Raw genomic sequence first — 21181 nt, forward strand, 5'->3', positions numbered from 1 at the left:
CAATTTGTTCTGTTGGTAGTACATTTTTACACAGAATGAAGTTAATATTAGCCTAAAATGATAAATGTCACCTTTTTTTACGTAGATCAGCACACTTGAGTAGCAAAAATACTAATATAAATTCAATTACAAAAATGTAATCTGAGATAATATAGCACTTTTCATTTTATATATGGACAGGAGTGAATTTGCTGTTAGGAACTCGATCAAATCTGTATCTGATGGACAGAAGTGGAAAGGCGGACATTACTAAACTTATAAAGCGAAGACCATTTCGTCAGATTCAAGTTGTAGAGCCACTCAATTTGCTGATTACTATCTCAGGTTTGTTTAAGAACTAAAATTAGCTGAGTAATTATTCAGATTAATTAGGTTGCAAACTAGGCTAAAGACTTTCTCAGGTGAAAGCATTCACAGGAAAGCACTTTAAATATAACCTTTAATTAGGGCACCAGGCTTTCCTACTTGTATTTTCTTCTCTATTTACAATTTAAAATTCCGACTCTCCTTTGGTGTCTGGGTATTTGATTGTAATGTACCTATCCTAGGTCAGTGATAAGAAAAACCATGCCATTTGCATCCTTTCAGGTCTTTTCTGAGTAGCCGCCTACAATTTCACAACTCATAGCTTCACCCACCCACACACTCACAACCACACTAACCTCCACTATATACCTTTCCTGTTATGTGTTAGAAACAACGAAGAACAGAGTGCAATAATTAGATGAAAGGAGACTCTGTTGTCCCTAGCAGAGCCTTATCATGAGATCCTGCGGATAGGGTTGGTAACAAAAATGGATCCCCTAAGATCTCTCCATTCTTCCCACATTGTAGTTGAACTTCTTAGTTTTGGACAGTCTGAGCCTGAACCTTTGAATATGAGAGACCAAATAAATGGATGTTAATAATTATTGTGATTACTAAACAGTTCTTTGTATCAGAAAAGCACTAATATTAATGCTGACTTTAGGCCAAAAAAAAAAAAAAGACTCGAAAGATTATGGAAATATTTTTAAATGATTTGACTATAGAATAAAATGATGCCAATTACAGTAATTTGTGTTTATATACTTCCTGTCTATACATAATAGTGATATTACACATTAATTAATGATTATGTATAGTCCTACATATGATTAGCTTTGCTTTAAGTTTTGGTTAGAGAGAAAATCCTCTATAGATACACTAAAGCTTCCTGATTCTTTTGACCATGTTTCATGGTCATTCATTTAGAATTGCTTGAGGCACACAAATGCAACATTTAGTTTTTGAAAACATCTGCATGATTAGAGACTACACATCTGGATAACAGATTACTTTTTATCCAGATTTTTCTTACTCAAACGTGCTCTTTTTAATGCTTAACTTTCTCATAAATGAGCAGTTTTTTTGCATCAAATAGTACTGAGAACATCAGTGTAGAAAGATATCTGATAGTTTGGATCTCAAATTTGTTTTACCATTTAAGAATAGAATGGCAGTAGATACAGTTGCTTGAATTCTAACTAACTGCTTCAAAAATGTCATGTAGGAGTTCCCGTCGTGGCGCAGTGGTTAACGAACCCGACTAGAAACCATGAGGTTGCAGGTTCGGTCCCTGCCCTTGCTCAGTGGGTTAACGATCCGGCGTTGCCCTGAGCTGTGGTGTAGGTTGCAGACGCGGCTCGGATCCCGCGTTGCTGTGGCTCTGGCGTAGGCCGGTGGCCACAGCTCCGATTCGACCCCTACCTAGCCTGGGAACCTTCATATGCCGCAGGAGCGGTCCAAGAAATAGCAAAAAGACAAAAAAAAAAATGTCATGTAAAGACATATATAGGATTAATATATTAATAAGTAAGAATCTTATTGTTGGGCCTAGAAATCTTATAATCACAAACCCTAAAAATGAATGTACAGTCACTATATATGAAAAGAAATGTGTAATTTTAATGGCTTGCTTTTCCTAAAGGAATTGTAAGAATTTGATGGGATTTACAATTAGAAAGTTAACATTAAAGATAAATTGGGTTGTGAAAAATAATAAAAATGTTCAATTATTTCGTAAGCATACTGAAATGAAAGTGTATAGAGACTCATCTCACTGGTCCAGAATGCCTAACAATCAATACCTCAGACATCCTCATGTATACCAAGAGATATGTTCTGGGTCTCTGAATCCCAGAAAGGTCATAATTTAGATAAAAGCCAAGGTACAAATGAATGGATAGTAATTTTATTGCCTGCACAATGGCAATCTTAATCTGTTCCAAAGAAGTATTCTCATTTACTTCCACATAGGTCCTGGTAGACACTTTGCCTGTCTCTTGGAAGTGAGAGACTAAGAGATACTTTGCTATCACATTTCCAAACCCTAAAGGGAAGACTCCAATGCAGTATGGTTTCTTAAAAGTGCTTCTTACTTTAATGAAAACATTTGGTTAAAAAGATAAAATTCCTTTACCTTTTTTGTTCTTCTAATATATTTTTAAAAATAGACTGAATTGAAACATTGTATCTTATCTATCAGGCCGTAAGAACAGGCTTCGGGTATATCATTTGACTTGGCTGAGGAACAAGATTTTGAATGATGATCCAGAGAGTAAAAGAAGACAAGAGGAGATGTTAAAGACAGAGGAAGCCTGTAAAGCTATTGACAAGTTGACAGGCTGTGAACACTTCAGTGTCCGTAAGTCTCATTTCATGTTTACTATAGCTATATAAATTGTGCTTCCCTTCATTTGGCAAAGTGCATTACTGTGAATGGCAAAGTAGAGGAAGGAAAGAATTTACAATTACAAATACAAAGATGAGTGAATTTCATTGAGATATCTTTCAGATCTTTTATGTCACAACCATAGCTATTTTTGTGAAAATATTGACTGACTGAAATAGCTATTAAACTTGTTTGGTTTACTTTCTCATCTTTCTTCCCTTTCCAGTCAATCTAGTTCATATGAACTGATATTTCTTCCTGCTTCTATTAACTTTAATTATATAAATGTGGATGTATCTTTTTGTACATTTTTCTTTATTAAAAAATAAAGTTCTATTGAAATAATATGCAAACCATAAAATACACCCATTTAAAGTGTACGATTGTACATTTGTGGTATGTTTATAGAATTCTATAACCATCACTATGATCTAATTTTCATTATTCTAAAAAGAAAAGTCATGGCCATTACCAATCACTTCACATTTCATTTCTCTTACCTTATTCCTCTCATAGTCTTAAGTAACTACTGATCTATTTTCTTTGCTATAGATTCATCTTTTCTCCATAATTTTTTAAATGGAATTATATATTTTATGGTTTTACATAATGTTTTCAAGGTTTATAGATCCTGTAACCTGTACAATATGCATCAATATTCCTTTTTATTTTATTTTTATTTATTTATTTATTTTTGTCTTTTTGCCTTTTCTAGGGCTGTTCCTGCGGCACATGAAGGTTCCCAGGCTAGGGGTCTCATCGGAGCTGTAGCTGCTCTGGCCTACACCAGAGCCACAGCAACGCGGGATCCCAGCAGCGTCTGCGACCTACACCACAGCTCAGGGCAACGCCGGATCGTTAACCCACTGAGCAAGGCCAGGGACCGAACCCGCAACCTCATGGTTCCTAGTTGGATTCGTTAACCACTGTGCCACGACGGGAACTCCAATATTCCTTTTTATTGATGAATAGTATTGCATTGAATAAATATATAACCTTTTGTTTACACAAATTTTATACATCCATTGTTTATATATTTGCACTTTATCCACATTTTGACTATTAAGAATAATCCTGCTATGAACATTTTCATACATGTCTTCGTACACAACAGTGAATATTTTCTTTCCTCTTGGGTAGTACTGCCAGACTGATTTTATTTTATTTTTTTTATTTCATTGGAGTGTAGTTGACTTACAGTGTTGTGTCAGTGTCAGGTGTACAGCAAAATGAATCAGATGTACATAGATCCACATATCCATTCTTTTTTTCCCATAGAGGTTATTACAGAATATTGAGTAGATTTGCCTGTGCTATATAGTAGGTCCCCGTTAATTGCGTATTTTGTATATAGTAGCATGTATATGTAATTCCCACATATAAGTAATATCATCTGTTATTTGTTTTTCTCTGTCTGACTTACTTCACTTAGTATGAGAATCTAGGTCCGTCTATGTTGCTGCAAATGGCATTACTTCATTCTTTTTTATGGCTGAGTTATATTCTATTGTATATATGTAGTGCATCCTCTTTATCCATTCCTCTGTCAGTGGACATTCAGGTTGCTTCCATATCTTAGCTATTGTAAATAGTACTGCAGTGAACATTGGGGTGTAGGCATCTTTTTGAATTATAGTTTTCTCTGGATATATGCCTAGGAGTGGGATTGCAAGATCATATGGTAGTTCTATATTTTTTTAAGAAACCTCCATACTGTTGTCCATAGCAGCTGGACCAATTTACATTCCCACCAACAGTGTAGAAGGGTACCCTTTTCTCCACACCCTATTTAGCATTTATTGTTTATAGATTTTTTGATGATGGCCATTCAGACTAGTGTGTGGTGATATCTCATTGCCATTTTGATTTGAATTTCTCTAATAATTAGTGCTGTTGAGTATCTTCAATGTACTTTTTGGCCAACTGTCTGTCTTCTTTGGAGAAATGTGCCAGCTCTTTTTAAAAGTGGCTTTACCATTTTACATTGCCACATATATGGAGGCTCCACATTTCTCTTCATCTTTGGCAACAACACTTGTATATATCAGTCTTTGGATTCTAGCCATTGTGTAAAGTGGCAACTCATTTTAATTTTTATTTGCATTTACCTAATAAGTAATGTTGTTGAGTGTCTTTTCAAGTGTTTATTGGCCATTTGTATATCTTCCTTGTGTTATTTATCTTTTTGTGCAGTTGTAAGCATTCTTTATATATTCTAGATATTAGACCCTTATCAGATATATGACTTGCAAATATTTATTCCCATTATATACATTGCCTTTTCACTTTCTTTTATATATGTACATAATATGATGTTTATTTTTTTCATTGTAGCTGGTTTACAGTGTACTGTCAATTTTATACTGTATAGCATGGTGACCCAGTTACACATACACGTATACATTCTTTTTTCTCACATTATCATGCCCCATCATAAGTGACTAGACATAGTTCCCAGTGCTACACAGCAGGATCTCATTGCTTATCCATTCCAAAGACAATAGTCTGCATCTGTTAACCCCAAGCTCCCAATCCATCCCACTCCTTCCCCTTCCCCCTTGGCAACCACAAGTCTATTCTCCAAATCCATGATTTTCTTTTCTGTGGAAAGGTTCATTTGTGCCATATATTAGATTCCAGATATAAGTGATATCATATGGTATGTCTTTCTCTTTCTGACTTACTTCATTTAGTATGAGAGTCTCTAGTTCCAACCATGTTGCTGCAAATGGCTTTATTTTGTTCTTTTCGATGGCCAAGTAGTATTCCATTGTATATAACACATCTTTGGAATCCAATCATCTGTCAATGGACATTTGGGTTGTTTCCATGTCTTGGTTATTGTGAATGGTGCTGCAATGAACATATGGGTCCATGTGTCTTTTTCAAGGAAAGTTTTGTCTGGATATATGCCCAAAAGTGGGATTGCTGGGTCATATGGTAGTTCTATGTATAGTTTTCTAAGATATCTCCATACTGTTTTCCATAGTGGTTGTACCAACTTACATTCCCACCAACAGTCCTTTTCACTTTCTTGATAGTGTCTTTTGATACACAGAGGTAATAATTTTAATGAAACCCAGTAGTTCCCGTCGTGGCTCTATGGTTAACGAATCTGACTAGGAACCATGAGGTTGCAGGTTTGATCCCTGGCCTAGCTCAGTGGGTTAAGGATCTGGCATTGCTGTGAGCTGTGGTGTAGGTCACAGATGTGGCTCAGATCCTGCATTGCTGTGGCTCTGGCATAGGCTGGCAACTACAGCTCCAATTAGACCCCTAGCCCTGGAACCTCCATATGCTGTGGGGTTGGCCCTTGAAAAGGCAAAAAGACAAAAAAAAATTTTTAATGAAACCCAATTTATCTGTTTTTTTCTTTTGTTGCTTATGGTTTTGGTGTCAAATGTAAGAATCTATTTCCATGAAGATTTATTCCTATATTTACTTCTAAGAGTTTTATAATTTTAGCTCTTAATTTAGATCTTTGATCCATTTTGTGTTAATATTTGTATATGAAGTGAGGCAGGAAGTCAAACTCATTCTTTTGTATGTAAATAGCCAGTTATCCCAGTACCATCTGATGAAAAGATTATCCTTTCCCTATTGAATAGCCTTGGTACTATTGACTGTAGATGTATGGGTTTATTTTTAGACATTGAATTCTACTCCTTTCATCTATATGTCTATCCTACGTCAGTACTACACTGTTTTGATTACTGCGTCTTGTAGTAAGCTTTGAAATTGGGAGCTGTGAGTCCTCCAACTTTTTTAAAGATTGCGTTTTTTGGAGTTTGTTGGGGACTTTTTTGGCCAGGTCCATAGCATGCAAAAGTTCCCAGGCCAGGGACTGAACCCATGCCACAGCAGCAACCGAGGCCACTGCAGTGACAACACTCGATCATTAACCCACTGCACCACAAGAGAACTTCTCAAGATTGTTTTCACTATTTGGGCCCCCTTCCAATTCCATGTGAATTTGAGGATCATCATTTCCATTTCTGCATAGAGAGTGCATTGAATCTGATCACTTCAGATAATATTGCCCTCTTAACAGTGTTAAGTCTGACCATTCTTGAGCAGAGGAAGTATTTCCATTTAATTAGATCTGCTTTAATTTCTTTCGGCAATATTGTGTAGTTTTTCAGTGTACAATTTAGAGTATTCTTGAAGATTAATGCATAGCCTCCATAAGACTATATGGTATTTTTGTTACCTTCTTTTGGGCATCAAATTGTAACCAAATAACTTTCTAAAAATGTGTTATCTATGCTCTTAAATTGTTGTTATAACGTTTTCAATGACAAAGACAAATACTTGAGTGTTCTTGTTAACTCTGTGGCATTGTCGTTTCTTTGTATTTCGTTATTGCAGTCCAACATGAAGAAACAACATATATTGCAATTGCTTTGAAATCATCAATTCACCTGTATGCGTGGGCACCAAAGTCCTTTGATGAAAGCACTGCTATTAAAGTGAGTAGTCCCATTTTTCTTTGGTTTTTCTTTTGAGAAATTGTAAACAGAACAGTATTTTGGAATATAGGAGCAGAAATATATACCGTTCTTCAACAGTTAATGTCAATTGAACATATCATGTCAATAATTATTGTTTAACCCATTTTTTAGACAATTCACAGGCACCACAGCAAGGGAGAGTGTGAGCAAAATCCCTGACCTCTCCCCTTACAGGATCTCCTCACCAGCTCCTCACCCCCAATTCCTATAGTCAACATGAAGAACTTCTCTTTTAAAATACAAACACAGACATTGGGTGCCACCTCAATGACTTGAAGCTCAGAAAGTCCCTGTTCTGTCTTAGTGGGAGTGGTGAGCAGAGGGAATGTGTGACAATGGTAGAAGGAGGAACCCCACTGAAAGAGGAATGAGGGAAGAAAAAGCCTTTACTCTAATTATCAGGGCTACAGTAGATGGGTGTAAGGAGGAAAGGTGGCTTAATATTTTTTCCAAGCTGGATCTCTAGACATATTTTTCTCTACAGTTATTACAAGGAATTGTAGTTAAGTTTATTTGTATTATGAGTACTATTTCCACCCTTATGATTTAACTGAACTTCTATGGATCAGCCTCTTAAGGTAACCATTTATTGTCCCAAACAATTAAGTTTCTGATGACTTTTAATCACATCTCATAAACTGGGGACCCTTTTATCATTATTATCTTTTCATAATGCTCCAGAATTCAACATAAATAGGATTATTTTGTATTTATTCTATAGTAGTAAGGACTTATTATTGAACTGATGGCATTAGAGTCTAGTATCTCTTAATCTGGGATATACATAAGAACCATCTGGAGTATTTGTTAAAAGTTTAGGTCTCAGACCCAACCCCAGGCCAAATTAGTAGGTCTGAAGTTCAGCCTAGGAATTTATATTTTTAGCAAACATCCCAGGATATTTAGAACAATAGTCTATGGACAAGTTTTTATAAAGAACTGATAGGGACACATCATGATAAATCCCAGCAAGGTATTCATGAAACAGTATTGTATCTTAGGTCAAAATCTGTTTTCCTGGTGTATTTTATAGGCCAAAACATCACATATATGCAATAAAGATTGGTTAATGTTTATGACTGATCCCAATGTCTATTTGTACAATAAATACGTTCTTTTATAAATAGCATAGACTACTATATAGACAGTCTGGGTCTATGCTTACGCAAATCATATCCCTTATCTGATCTCCCTAAATTGGGCCTTGGGTCAGCTGTCAGTATTTGGATATGGGTTTGTTCTTGGGTGTCTGCTGATTGGTCAGAGCTGCCTGGTATGGAGCTAGAAAGTGAAGAAGGTAAGTACGAATAGTCTGTCCAGCCTGATACACAGTTCCTAGTCCAAGTCCTTACTCCAGTTCTTGAATCCTACCTCATGACTTCAGCATGATGAAACCTGTGATGCCCAGTCCTCTACTATGACCTGAACTTGGCAATGAATCCTGTTTGGCTTTTCGTTTCCTTGGACTAGGAACCATAAGAACCTAGAATACATCCAGTCTATGGTAGGTTAACATGTCTGGCCTTTTTCATTCCCTACCAAGTGTGCATTGATCAATCAGCAGACTCCGAAGGAGACTACATGTCCTATGAAGCCTATATACGAATACTGGCAAAAATACAGGCAGCTGATCCAGCAAACCGATTTAAGAGACCAGATGAGCTCCTTCATTTGCTGAAGCTCAAGGCAAGGAATTTAAAAGACAGCAAACAGAGCATAGGGCCATGCAAAGCTCTTAGGATCATTGGAGATTTGGCCTTCCAAGGAAAAATCAATATTTAGAACCTGAATATAATTGTTCTTGTTATAATAACAGACCTAAGAAAAGTTGTAATACATAGGTCTCAAAATATGTAATTTTAAAAAATCATTCTGGGTTTTATAAACCTGTTAAGCAAAAGGGTGGGGGAATTTTCACCTTAGAGTGTCATTTTTGGCCTTTTGGCCATATTTGGTTTTATATCTACAGGTGTTTCCAACACTTGGTCATAAGCCAGTGACAGTTGACCTGGCTATTGGTTCTGAGAAAAGACTAAAGATTTTCTTCAGCTCAGCAGATGGATATCACATCATTGATGCAGAATCTGAGGTTATGTCTGATGTGACCCTGCCAAATAACGTAAGATCCCCAGAAATTATTGAATAACACAATTCGAGTATTTCCAAATGTCCAAAATCTTAAAGGTTTAAAAATATAAGTGTTAATATCTATACTAGAATTTAGACATAAAAGGTAAGTGTAAAGTATCAAAAAGTAGTAATGGATAAACAAAAATCACTGATGGTTTCTTAGTCCAGGCAGCTAAGACTGTTTTACAGACAGTGGGGTTTTTTTGTTTGTTAGGTTTTAAATGGGCATAGTTTACACATAAAATATGTATTTCTATTGATAAATCAATGATCTGATGACATCAGACTCACATTACTATCTGGCCATAGTCAACTGAAACCAATTCGTGCCTACCCACTTTCAGATGGAATATATGTTATACATTCTCTATCCATCCACTTTGATATATTTAAAATAACTGGCAGTAGTAGGCATATGAGTTTGCAATGTTTACTTTAGTCCTCTGCACCTTTTAATGCATTAACAATGTTTTTTATTACACCAGTATTGCAGCATTATTATGTGTATCCCCCTTCTTTATCCAGATTGTACTACTTTAAATATAATATATAGCAAATTACCATAAAGCATTCTCCTATAGTGTAAATTACACCTAGAATTTCTTTCTTTCTTTTTTTTTTTTTGTCTTTTTTTGCTATTTCTTTGGCTGCTCCCGCAGCATATGGAAGTTCCCAGGCTAGGGGTTGAATCGGAGCTGCAGCCACCGGCCTATGCCAGAGACACAGTAACGCTGGATCTGAGCCATGTCTGCAACCTACACCACAGCTCATGGCAACGCCAGATCCTTAACCCACTGAGCAAGGGCAGGGATCAAACCCACAACCTCATGGTTCCTAGTCGGATTCATTAACCACTGCGCCACGACGGGAACTCCATACACCTAGAATTTCTGATCAAAGGATTCAGCATTTTGAAAACTAATGTACTTCAAGTCTTAACTTTTAAATAATTATAAATATGAAAATATTGCACAGCACCTAAAATGTAGATAATTGTAAAAATACTATACAAAGAGTTCAAACATAACATAATACCGCTCACACACACACACCATACATAATATGATTTTACTGTATCTCAAATTTGATGGTGAAAATGAAAATTTACCTATTGAAAATTATTTGAAAAAGAAGGACTGAACCACAAATCTCTGCTTCACCCTTTTTAAATTCCCATTTTGTCGACTCCTAAAGTTTTAGCAGTTAACCATTATACAAAAGTCTACGAGAAAACTTTTATGTACTTCTAAATCACTGTAGTAATGCTATTTTGCACAGCTTTCAGAAATATCTCATATATCTGACAAATTACATAGAGAAATTATCAGGTCATTAGTGGAGACATTTTTTTTTAAGTTTTGGTCATATTTAACAATCTAATTAGCTGACCATTTGGTTGTCACCTATGATTATATAGAAATCACTGTTTATAATGTAGAAAATACTGAACCAAACTCAGCCAAAGCAACTTAAATATAAGTTCAGGTTAATTTCGGTATAAATATTATAGTACTCTTCACTTGGAGTGTCTTCCATCATTACTTTTTTTATGTCCATCAGATAGCCTTTATATTGAAGCTAGTGTGTTATTTAACATTACAATGTTGGTCCAAGTTTACACTTATTTGAAAAATGACTCAGGAAGATTGAATTCTGTGTTCCACTTGACTATTAAGCAAGGAGAATTATTTTCTTTTGAAGCCAATCAATTAATTATTGTAGAAATGAGTATGAGAGAAGATGAGTTTTTTAAAAAATCATTTTCTGTCCTAATTAGGATACCTTAAGTGTATTCAAAAATAGAATTTTTAGCTAAATGCCCTAGTGTCTTGACCCATTAAACAAGAAAGGATTCTAATATAAGGAAGGGAGGAGAGAGTGTCTTCTGAAGCAAAATATACTAAAAATAATATTTTTCCAAGAGTGCTAGATTACAAAAGCTGTAAAGTTACAAAGGAGCCGTGTTTGCTAGAAAATATGTGGTTACTGCAGGAATCATCTGAGAAGCAAGAGAATTACCTCTGAAACTTTCTGGATTTATAGCAGTCCAGCTTTATTCTGAACAAAATTTTTTGAGACAACCTTTTTTCTTGCAATTTCTTTTTCTCTCTTCCTTCATCTCTTTTCTGATTCAATTGCTCATGCGAGTGCCTAGGGAACGCATTAAAATTGCTTTTCGCCTCTGGATCCCCATTTTAGTTTTAAGAATTGTTGTTGCAGAGACATGGCCTCACGCTCTTGGCCTGAATACGCTGGGTTTGGCAAGTATAGTTTTTGACCTTTTTTCTTTTAATTTGCTGATTTGGGGAAATACTAGAGGAAGTAATTGTTCATTTTTAGAGAAATATGATTTATGTGACAATATCTACATTGCTTTATGCATCATGAAATTTAGAAATTCTTAGATGTTTCTTAGTATTTCATATTTTGTCACCTAATTCATCTCTGAATTGAAGATATTTTAAGATTATTTAAGTTGGATAAAAAATTCTGTGTTTTTGGTGAAGGGAGGATGACTTACAGTTAAAGCAGTGAAGCATACTATAAGACTGCTCCTTGTAAATATTTAAACTCAAGCAATTTTAAATTTAATTTTTTATTTCTGATTTGAATGAAATTGGTTGATAACCAGTGATTTTGTATTTGTTACTTGATTCACACATTATTTACTTAAATGTTCATTAATGCTGAGCTTAAATCAACTTGAAATCAAACAAGTAAAGTTTCTTCTATCATCATACATAATGCTTTGTGAAATTTCAGTGAATTTCTCTGTGTTGGAAATATATCTCTGCTTTTCTCAAACAAGTTTTTATCCTAAATATAAAGGAGAATAGTAAACAGTGACAATTTTATGACGTAAGGAAGGCTCTTTTCAAGTGTTGAATAGAATGCTGTTTAATACTGAAATGGAAGTTTCTTTCCTTCCTGCACTTTGAACCCCTTTTTGGTCTTTATTGCTCAGCCAAGCTGCTTCAATTAAAGTAATAGTGATAAAATGTTGGACATATAAATCCTTATGAAACATAATTCCAGCCCCTGGAAATCATTATACCACAGAATATCATCATTTTACCTGATTCCTTGGGAATTGGCATGATGCTCACCTTCAATGCTGAAGCCCTTTCTATGGAAGCAAATGAACAACTCTTCAAGAAGATCCTGGAAGTATGGAAAGACATACCATCTTCAGTAGGTATGTATAAAATTTCTCTTCTTTCAGATGAACTATTTCCTGAAGCAACACTTTTTCTCAAGGCATATAGGGTTAACTTGGGATACTGCATAATTATAGGAAACTGATTTAGCTGTCTTAATTTTTATTTTCAATAATCATATAATTAAAATAGGAAAGTAATTCCTTTCCATGGTCATCTATAATTTTGTTTTAACTCCTTTTGCTTGCAGATTTTACACAGATGTTGAAAATGCTTCATTCCATCACATTGATTTTGGGGGTTTACCTTTATCTTAGATTGCCAGATAGTCGTAAGAGAAGAGCAAAATGTTTCCATTTTATACACTCAATAGTTTTATGTTTAGCAAGTAATAGTCCTGTGAGGAATCAAACATAAACTGAATATGTGACATATTATCACTAAGATTTCATCATCCTTCACTTACAAAATATTCCAGTCAGATAAATATTACTGACTGGAATGCCTATTAGCTACTACCCAGATGGCAATATAAAGAAAACTGCCTTTTCATCTTTGTTAGACCAGGACATTTTTTATTCTTCCTGACCAATACAAGACTGCTGATCTGGAAATCTGAATAACTTGAGACTGTCATGTATGTCTCTGAGCCTTGGCGACTACAGGAATGATTCTAGACAAGGAACAGAATAATGCATATGAACAATAAAAATATTAGGGAGAGTAGAATGATTTGTGGAAGATAAATTCTCCTGGAAGGAGAAGTTTAAAGAAGCAAATAAAAGAGATGGGAGAGAGAGAAGGAGGGAGGGAGGAAGAAAGGAAGGAAGGAAGGAAAGGATGAAGGGAAGGAAGGAGGGTGAAAGAGACAGAAAGAAAAGTAGTTTATTAGTAGAAAAGCCAGAAGCTTCTGAAATCTCTGTAAAATGGCTAAATGTGATCTTCCACATGTGACTTTGAGGACCAGTTTAAAAAAACTTCTGTTTAATGGACAATTTTTTTTCATTATGGGATGATGGCACTTTGCATTGAATCTACAGAATCCTTACTTTTTGCATGCATAGTGTTAAGGATTGTCCTGAAAAACCTCCTTCAATTTCTTCAAACAAGTAAGAACTCGCAGAGGGTTTAAAACCATTTTGTGACAAAAGGTAAATGCTTACAATATAATTGACAGATCTGGGGCAAAAGAAACAAAATAATGAATCTTGTTCTAACCTTTACAGTGGTTGTGATCAATATATTAATCAGAAGATTGGAATAAGGAAACCTCAGTTTAAATGGGAAACTGAACCCCTATATTTATGCCATTAGACAATTATAGGACTCAAAGAGGTCTGAAAAGTCATCTGGTACAGCGCTTGCCCTTAGGCAGGACAATTTCTGACCTAAAACAATAAGCTGTTTTAAGTCACTAAAGTTTGAAAAGCATCTCTCTGTATGTAAGATAAATTGTAGCACTAGAAAACACAATATTTAGGTCTGTGTAGTAAGGTATTTTGACAGTATACTAAAGACTGCATTATAACACTAATATTAAGGAAGTAAGTTACTCTCTTTTTGCTGTATAAAATCAACTGTTTTATTGTTTAAAACTAACCTAAATCCAGATTTCCCCAATTTAAATTTTACAATTCCTTGAAATGTGATAAATGTTTTCACTGATAAGATCATTGCTTTGGATTTTCAAATAAAAACAGAGAGACTGCAATCACATCAAGTATCATCAAGCATTACCACTCTAAATCATTGGATTCCATCTCATAGGCAAGCTAGCCCAGTAGCTAGGTTAAGTGGCAGAATAATGTGTTTCAGACTTAAGATAGAAATTATGTAATCCTATATGAACTGTGTCCTTAGACTCAGCAAGTAGGTTATGCATTAAGTTTAGAAATTTTTGCTCTATCCAGTTGTTGAGAAAAAAACTGCTCCCTGTGTCAGAAAATATTTTACAGCATCAGCTGACTATATACTATTTTCATAATTAGGTTTTCTGCTTTAAAGCAATTGTCATAATATTTATTGTCACTGAGTAATATAAAACAGGGTCCAAAAGTTAAAATCTTAAAAATTTCCTGAGCAAGAGAAAGCCTTAATGGTATCAAATTAGCTTTAGTTCTACTTATAGCATGGTCATTAATTCAATTACATTAGAATTGCTAACGTCATTACTTGAGCAAGTTGTTTTTTAACAGTTTTAATTTTGAGGAATTAGTCAGATTTCCATGTATGTCACTTAAACACAAATACAAAACCTTATAGCATGTTGTACCTCAACCAGACTGTAAAGAATGGTCATGGCTAGATTTGACTTTCTACAAACAGGGTAAAATTAACTCTTAGTTTTTCTTATTTATTCTTATTAACTCTTAGTTATTCGTATTGTAGAATATGAATACAAAAGTTAACTGAAATCTAGTTACTCACAATGGTGAATAGTTGGTCAAAATGGTGACAGTACATAGCTGGTTTGAACACTACTGCTGAGCAGCACAGTGGCCAAATGACTGACTTAAAAGGAGGAAAGAAAAAGAATATATTTACCTGAACTGTAATAATGTCACTCTTAATAATCAAATGTTGACTGTGGTTATAGATTTCTATCACAATAGAAAGATTTGGTGTTTTTCTGACTTTTATATTTTTTATTGTAGCTTATGAGTGTTCACAACGAACCACAGGATGGGGCCAAAAGGCCGTTGAAGTCCGCTCTTTGCAATCAAGGGCTCTGGAAAGTGAACTGAAGCGCAGGTCAATAAAGAAGCTGAGATTTCTGTGTACCCGAGGTGACAAGGTATAAATTGCATCTCCCAGTTAGAGTGAAAATAAACCAAGTGATGAAAATTAACTAAGGAAAGCTAAATCCTTTTCTTTCTGTCTATAAATATATTTATGCTAAACCTCCCAAATTGCTATACTATTAATAATAATAATAAAATAATAAGAACAGTTCTGCAACTTACATTAGAAACATTGATTTGGTAAGAGAAATTTTGTTTCAAAAAGAAATCATTTTCAAAAATGTAAAATTTCTAATTATGTCCAAAGCAGAGCTTTATTTTGTTATAAATTCCGTTATTGTCTTTGATACATAGTCTTTTCACATTCATGTTAATATGACGTTTTGAAAAAAAATGGTTGAGTAAATTTGCCTTTTTTCAAGGTTTTCAACCTTATCCAATAACAGAAGAAGGAAAATGTACTTATGTTTGTTGAACACCTAATTATGTGGTAGAGTTTATGCTAAACACTCTAGAAGCTATCACATTTAATTTTTAACAAGTGGACATTATTATGTCCATTTTACAGGAAAGAAAAACAAAATTTATATTTGGCAATTATTTCTGTAATGTGATCAGTTTAACCAATTCATATAGTTTAGATGGAAAAACTAATTGCATCACATCATTATAGTCCCTATATGTTATGAGATATAATAGCCTGAAGAAATAATTCTAACAGGACTAGGAAACATTCACATTTGGAAGAGATTGCTGAGGATTTGAATTAACATCAGAACAAACAGGGTAAAGCCCTGGGCATCAAGAAAATGTGTTGGTTTGCAATATAAAGAGATACAATGGCAAGATCCAGTGTTTGAGGTCAGATAAACCTAGGATGCAGTCCTGGTTCTGCCACCTAACTACTTGTAAGAACCTCAAAGTTCGATTCCTCTTTCTGAGCCTTAGGTTTCTCATTTCAAACAATGGGAATGTTAACTGCTTTGGAAACAATTCTGAAATTATTGATAATGTGTACATAATAAGCATCTCACATATTGCCAAGCACATAAAAGGTGTTAAGTCAAGGGTAGCTAGTATCATCATCATCATTATTATGTCACACACCCTCCTAAGTATATCTGTTGTGGATGTTGAAAGCCTTAGTCCTAACAAAAGACCTCAGTTTTCTATTTCCATTCATGCACTGTCCTAATTTTCTTAATGGCACAGATCACATTTACACATGTTCATCTCTAAGCCAATTGGTTTAGCCCATAATATCAGTCTATTGATGTCAGGCTAGTCCATTGAAATAGAAAATTGCACCAAGTAAAAAATTTCAGTGGCCACTTAAACACTAGCAACAATAATGAAAAGGGGATAAATAATATTTTCCGTATATTAAAAGGGAAAGTCAACTTGAGTAAAAGTAGATTTTTTTTAAGCAAAGGAAAACTGTTAACCAAATCAATCAAGAAATTTAGCAGATGATTCCACCTAAAAAACCTAATTTTATTTCAACTATAGGAAGTACAATTATATAGAATAGAAAATGGTAAAAGAGTTTTTTAAATTATAATTTAGACTCTATACTAATTTATTTTTTATTTTTATTTTTTATTTTATTATTATTATTTTTAATAGTTATTTCCCCAATTTTTTTCCTACTGTACAGCTTGGTAACCCAGTTACACCAACATGTACACATTCTATTTTCTCACATTACCATGCTCCATCATAACTGACTAGACCTAGTTCCCAGTGCTACACAGCAGAATCTCATTGCTTATGCATTCCAAAGGCAATAGTTTGCATCTATTAACCCCAAGCTCCCAATCCATCCCACTCCTTCCCCCTTCCCCTTGGCAACCACAAGTCTATCTGTAAGTCCATGATTTTCTTTTCTGTGGAAAGGTACATTTATGCCATATATTAAATTCCAGATAAAAGTGATATGATATGGTATTTGTCTTTCTCTTTCTGACTTACTTCACTCAGATGAGAGTGTCTACTTCCATCCATGTTGCTGCAAATGGCATTATTTCATTCTTTTTTATGGCTGAGTAGTATTCCAGTGTGTATCTATACCACATCTTCTGAATCCAATCATCTGTTGATGGACATTTGGGTTGTTTCCATGTCTTGGCTATTGTGAATGGTGCTGCAATGAACATGCGGGTGCCTGTGTCTTTTTTAAGGAAAGTTTTGTCTGGATATATGCCAAAAAGTGGGATTGCTGGGTCATATGGTAGTTCTATGTCTATACTAATTTAAATGCTTATTCTTTAATCTGAGGAAAGCCCATTCTGAAAAAAAGAGTCTGACTTAATATTTTAATTGGTTAATGCAGATACACTGAAATTATAGTTATGTCTATCAAATATCAGGTTGCAATATATTAAATATTTACTAATGGTGTCTCTTTCTCTCTTTTTAAAGCTGTTCTTTACCTCTATCCTGCGCAATCACCACAGCCGGGTTTATTTCATGACCCTTGGAAAACTTGAAGAGCTCCAAAGCACTTACAGTGTTTAAAAGGTTCCAAATGGTTTATTATGACATTGACAAACATCGTAAATATGCAATTTGCATTTTTAAATTTCTGAGATTAAATTAGCATTCAGTTTTATTGGTAGGGAAAAATTAAATCAGATACTTTACTTTTAATGTAGCACAGAATAGTTTTAATGAGAAATGCAACTTTATATATAAAATTAACTATAGCAAGCTCTATGTACTCCACTGGTGTACAATGTCTTTTGCACAAACTTTGTAACTTTTGTTACTGTGAACTCAAACATTACTCTTTGGACAGTTTGGACAGTATCTATATTCAGATTTTACAATATGGAGTTAAGAAACCTGTAATGAATTAGATGCCAAGCACCTTTCAAAAGAATTGGCCCTGAAAGAGGTTTTTTTTTTTTGGAAAAAAATTTAAATAGCAACAAACCATATGCAAATTTGCAAAGTCCTATAAAGAACCAAAGGTTAGATTATGAAATGAAAATAATAAGAGTTGGTCATAAACCAGACTAAGGCTAAACAACCTGCATGCCTGGAGAAAACTGAAGTGATAAAGGGGAAAAGGTCACCCATTTCCTCATTGCTCCATGACAGTAAAGCTTACAGTTAGAGACCAGTTGTGTTCTTTTCATCCCTTGTTAAGCTGGTTTTCTCCTCATAAGAAAGGAAGAAAGCCTCAGATGCTTGACTTTCCTCAGAAACCCCAAAGACGTGCAATAGCTGTTTTATAAAACCACCAAATAATACACTTGCAAGCCTGAATACAGGACTGAACTCCTATACACATGTACTGTAGAATGAGTTGTGTTTTTTTTTTTTTTTTAGTACTTAAAGTAGGCGTCAAATTCTACCCCCAAAAGCAGATTGGTTGATTTATCAAAATGCTTATCTGGCCAACAGTGTGACCATCAGACAGCATTAAATATTTTCTGTTGTATCCCAGATTAAACTATATAAAAAATTCCCTCCAATTATTAAACAAAAAACAGTGAAATGTAACAACAAAAAGTTTTGGCTGCTAATACCTGTGTCTTTCATGTTTCTATTTCTGTAAAATCAGAAATTAATCTAAAGGTGATAAGTCCACTTGTGGGGACTTAATGTAATAGGTTAAAAGAAGATTTTGAAAAAAAAAAAAAACCAACTTTCATCAAATACCTAGGTCTACAAATTTATAGTAGTGAAAATTGTGGTAGACCATCACCCCAACATGTTATAGACGCCATAGATGGGTGGCGTTTGGTCACCTATGGTAAGTGCTACCTGGTGAAAAGCATAATTTCTGCATATCCATCCTCAATACCATGGTTAGTTCTGGGGCAGTAGAGAAGCAACAGAGCTACCACAAAGTATACCTCAGTATAATTCCTCTAGTTCTGCTTCTAAAATCTGAAGGCAGTGCTAGTGGGATAATAATTTTCAAACTACCTGGTTAACCAAAATACAAAAGCAGCTGACTATGTGTGATTTTGTGATAGCACATTATTTCTTGGCACCTTGGTGCCAGGAATGATGATTTGGATTTTCCTAACAACTTATATCAAGAATGTAGTAGCTCAATAATGAGAATTTAGGAGAACCTGAATCCATGAATTTTAAAAATAAATGTGATTCACATTTCTGTTACTGTGACACAATAATGTGATCTTTAAACTGGCTTATCCTTGAGTGTTTACAACTCGAATGACTTTTTAAATGCAATAGTTTAAAGAGAAAACAAACTTTTATGTCAAATTATTTCCTTAGAAGTAGTCTTCATTATTATAAATTTGTACACCAAAAAGGCGATGGGGAACTTTGTGCAAGAACCTCATCGCTGAGCAAATGGAGCTTGCTATGTTTGAATTTCAGAAAATTTTCTCATTTATGTAGCATGTAGAATCAAGTCTTTTAAGAATTCATTTCTTCTTCATAATATTTACTCAAAGTTAAGGTTCAAAAATAAGTTTTATCTTAAAATCATATTTTAACACAGTAAGTCAGTAAACTATTTTAGGAAGTCAACTCCCATAGTGCTCTGTGGCTGTTATTCTACTAAACCTACACAATAGCGAACCACATCTACAGAAACGTCTCAAAGTAAACAAGCAAGAGAGAGTTTGAATGTGTAATTGAGCATTAAATGATAAGATGCTAATGAGGAGAGGAAGCTGGGCACATATTAAGAAAGAAGATTGAAGTGCTGTATAGCCAACTAGGACTGAAAATATTTAAAGTGGTTTGTAGGTAATGAATATTTCAAATTCAGATGTTAATCCATCTGGAATTTTAATATCCTTTGCCAGCTGAAACAAGAAAAGTGAAGGGACAATTAAATCTCATAGTCAGTGCACAGTAATAGAAGAAATTATAACTATACCTCATCTTGTAGCAGTAGCACCTGGAAGCCATGACCCATCACAGAAGTGTTGAGAGGGATTCTTGAAAAGAAAAATTCCCTAGTCCTGTGACTTGAAGCATGAAAGTTCTGGCACGTTCTGAGTAACATTGGGAGAGAGTACAGTTTTATTTTAGTCTAGTTTTCTTACCAAAGCCCTTGTCCAAAATAACATGCATTATTGGAAATATTCAAAAACTAGAAAATGATTTATGCAAAGGGCTGACAAGAAAAGTTCAGCATGATTAGGTCTCTTGAAGTAAGGTAAGAGTCTCAGAGGAAACAGCAAGAGAGGATAAACATTAAGGTAGTAAAATAGGCAAAGCAGAATCCACACATGTGTGCACACACGCAAAATGTATTAGAATGCATAAATTTAAATATTTTCAGTGCTACAGTTTCTAGATAAAGTAATCACTAAGTGTTTTCTGCAAGGACTCATTTAATTATAAATATTCCATAAAACTAGGAATAATGCCACATGAATTCAATGGGATCTTTTAAGTACTCTTCAATTCTTTTCAAAACTGTGCTATTTGAATTGATTTGTATTCAATCTTCTCTAACTTTAAAAATTATTGAAATAATCTTTGAGACTGCTAATTGTTTCATCAGAAATTCTGCAGTGAATCATTGTTCAACCTCTAAAAATAAATTTTTTAAAATGTATTTGTTAGTGTCATTATTTGAAATACATTAGTCTAATACCTCAGAATTAAGGCTCATTCAAAGAACATTCATTTCTTTAGAATATGTAATAATGCAGTGATTATGAAGTGTTAGGGGTTCTGCCTGTTGTTCCATTAGGAATTGTAGCCAAGGAGAGATATATTGATCTGACTAAAATATTTCTGGGTACAGCAGTGAAATTAGAAACTGATTAATTTTCCTCTGAATGTATGATGCTTTACACAGACATGCAGACTCACAGGGTATGGGTAAAACCCGAGCAAGTTTTAATGCTGACTTCCTTCCCATCTCATCCCAGTGTCCTAAAGTCCAGTGGAGAAGAGTCAAAATTTATCCAGAGAGGAGTAAAGATTTGTACTTTATTGTCATGCAAG

The 21181-nt window shown here is 34.4% G+C and overlaps 1 protein-coding gene across 8 annotated transcripts in view; it reads left to right on the forward strand.

Moving 5' to 3' along the window:
• NRK (Nik related kinase) overlaps positions 1 to 20786 on the forward strand; it is a 128874-nt gene extending 108088 nt beyond the window's left edge. For 2 of the 8 annotated variants that reach the window (XM_021079901.1, XM_021079904.1), the window contains exons 22-28: positions 181 to 324; positions 2507 to 2665; positions 7061 to 7161; positions 9173 to 9322; positions 12394 to 12529; positions 15146 to 15285; positions 17654 to 20770. In XM_021079901.1, the coding sequence (XP_020935560.1) occupies positions 181 to 324; positions 2507 to 2665; positions 7061 to 7161; positions 9173 to 9322; positions 12394 to 12529; positions 15146 to 15285; positions 17654 to 17749 (926 nt within the window). In that variant the 3' untranslated portion in view covers positions 17750 to 20770. Of the gene's footprint in view, positions 1 to 180; positions 325 to 2506; positions 2666 to 7060; positions 7166 to 8746; positions 8890 to 9172; positions 9323 to 12369; positions 12530 to 15145; positions 15286 to 17653 lie in introns of all 8 variants that reach the window. The other 6 variants (XM_021079906.1, XM_021079905.1, XM_021079907.1 and 3 more) reach the window with 5 other exon arrangements.

The sequence above is a fragment of the Sus scrofa genome, chromosome X (assembly GCF_000003025.6).
Source record: "Sus scrofa isolate TJ Tabasco breed Duroc chromosome X, Sscrofa11.1, whole genome shotgun sequence".
Taxonomy (NCBI): domain Eukaryota; kingdom Metazoa; phylum Chordata; class Mammalia; order Artiodactyla; family Suidae; genus Sus; species Sus scrofa.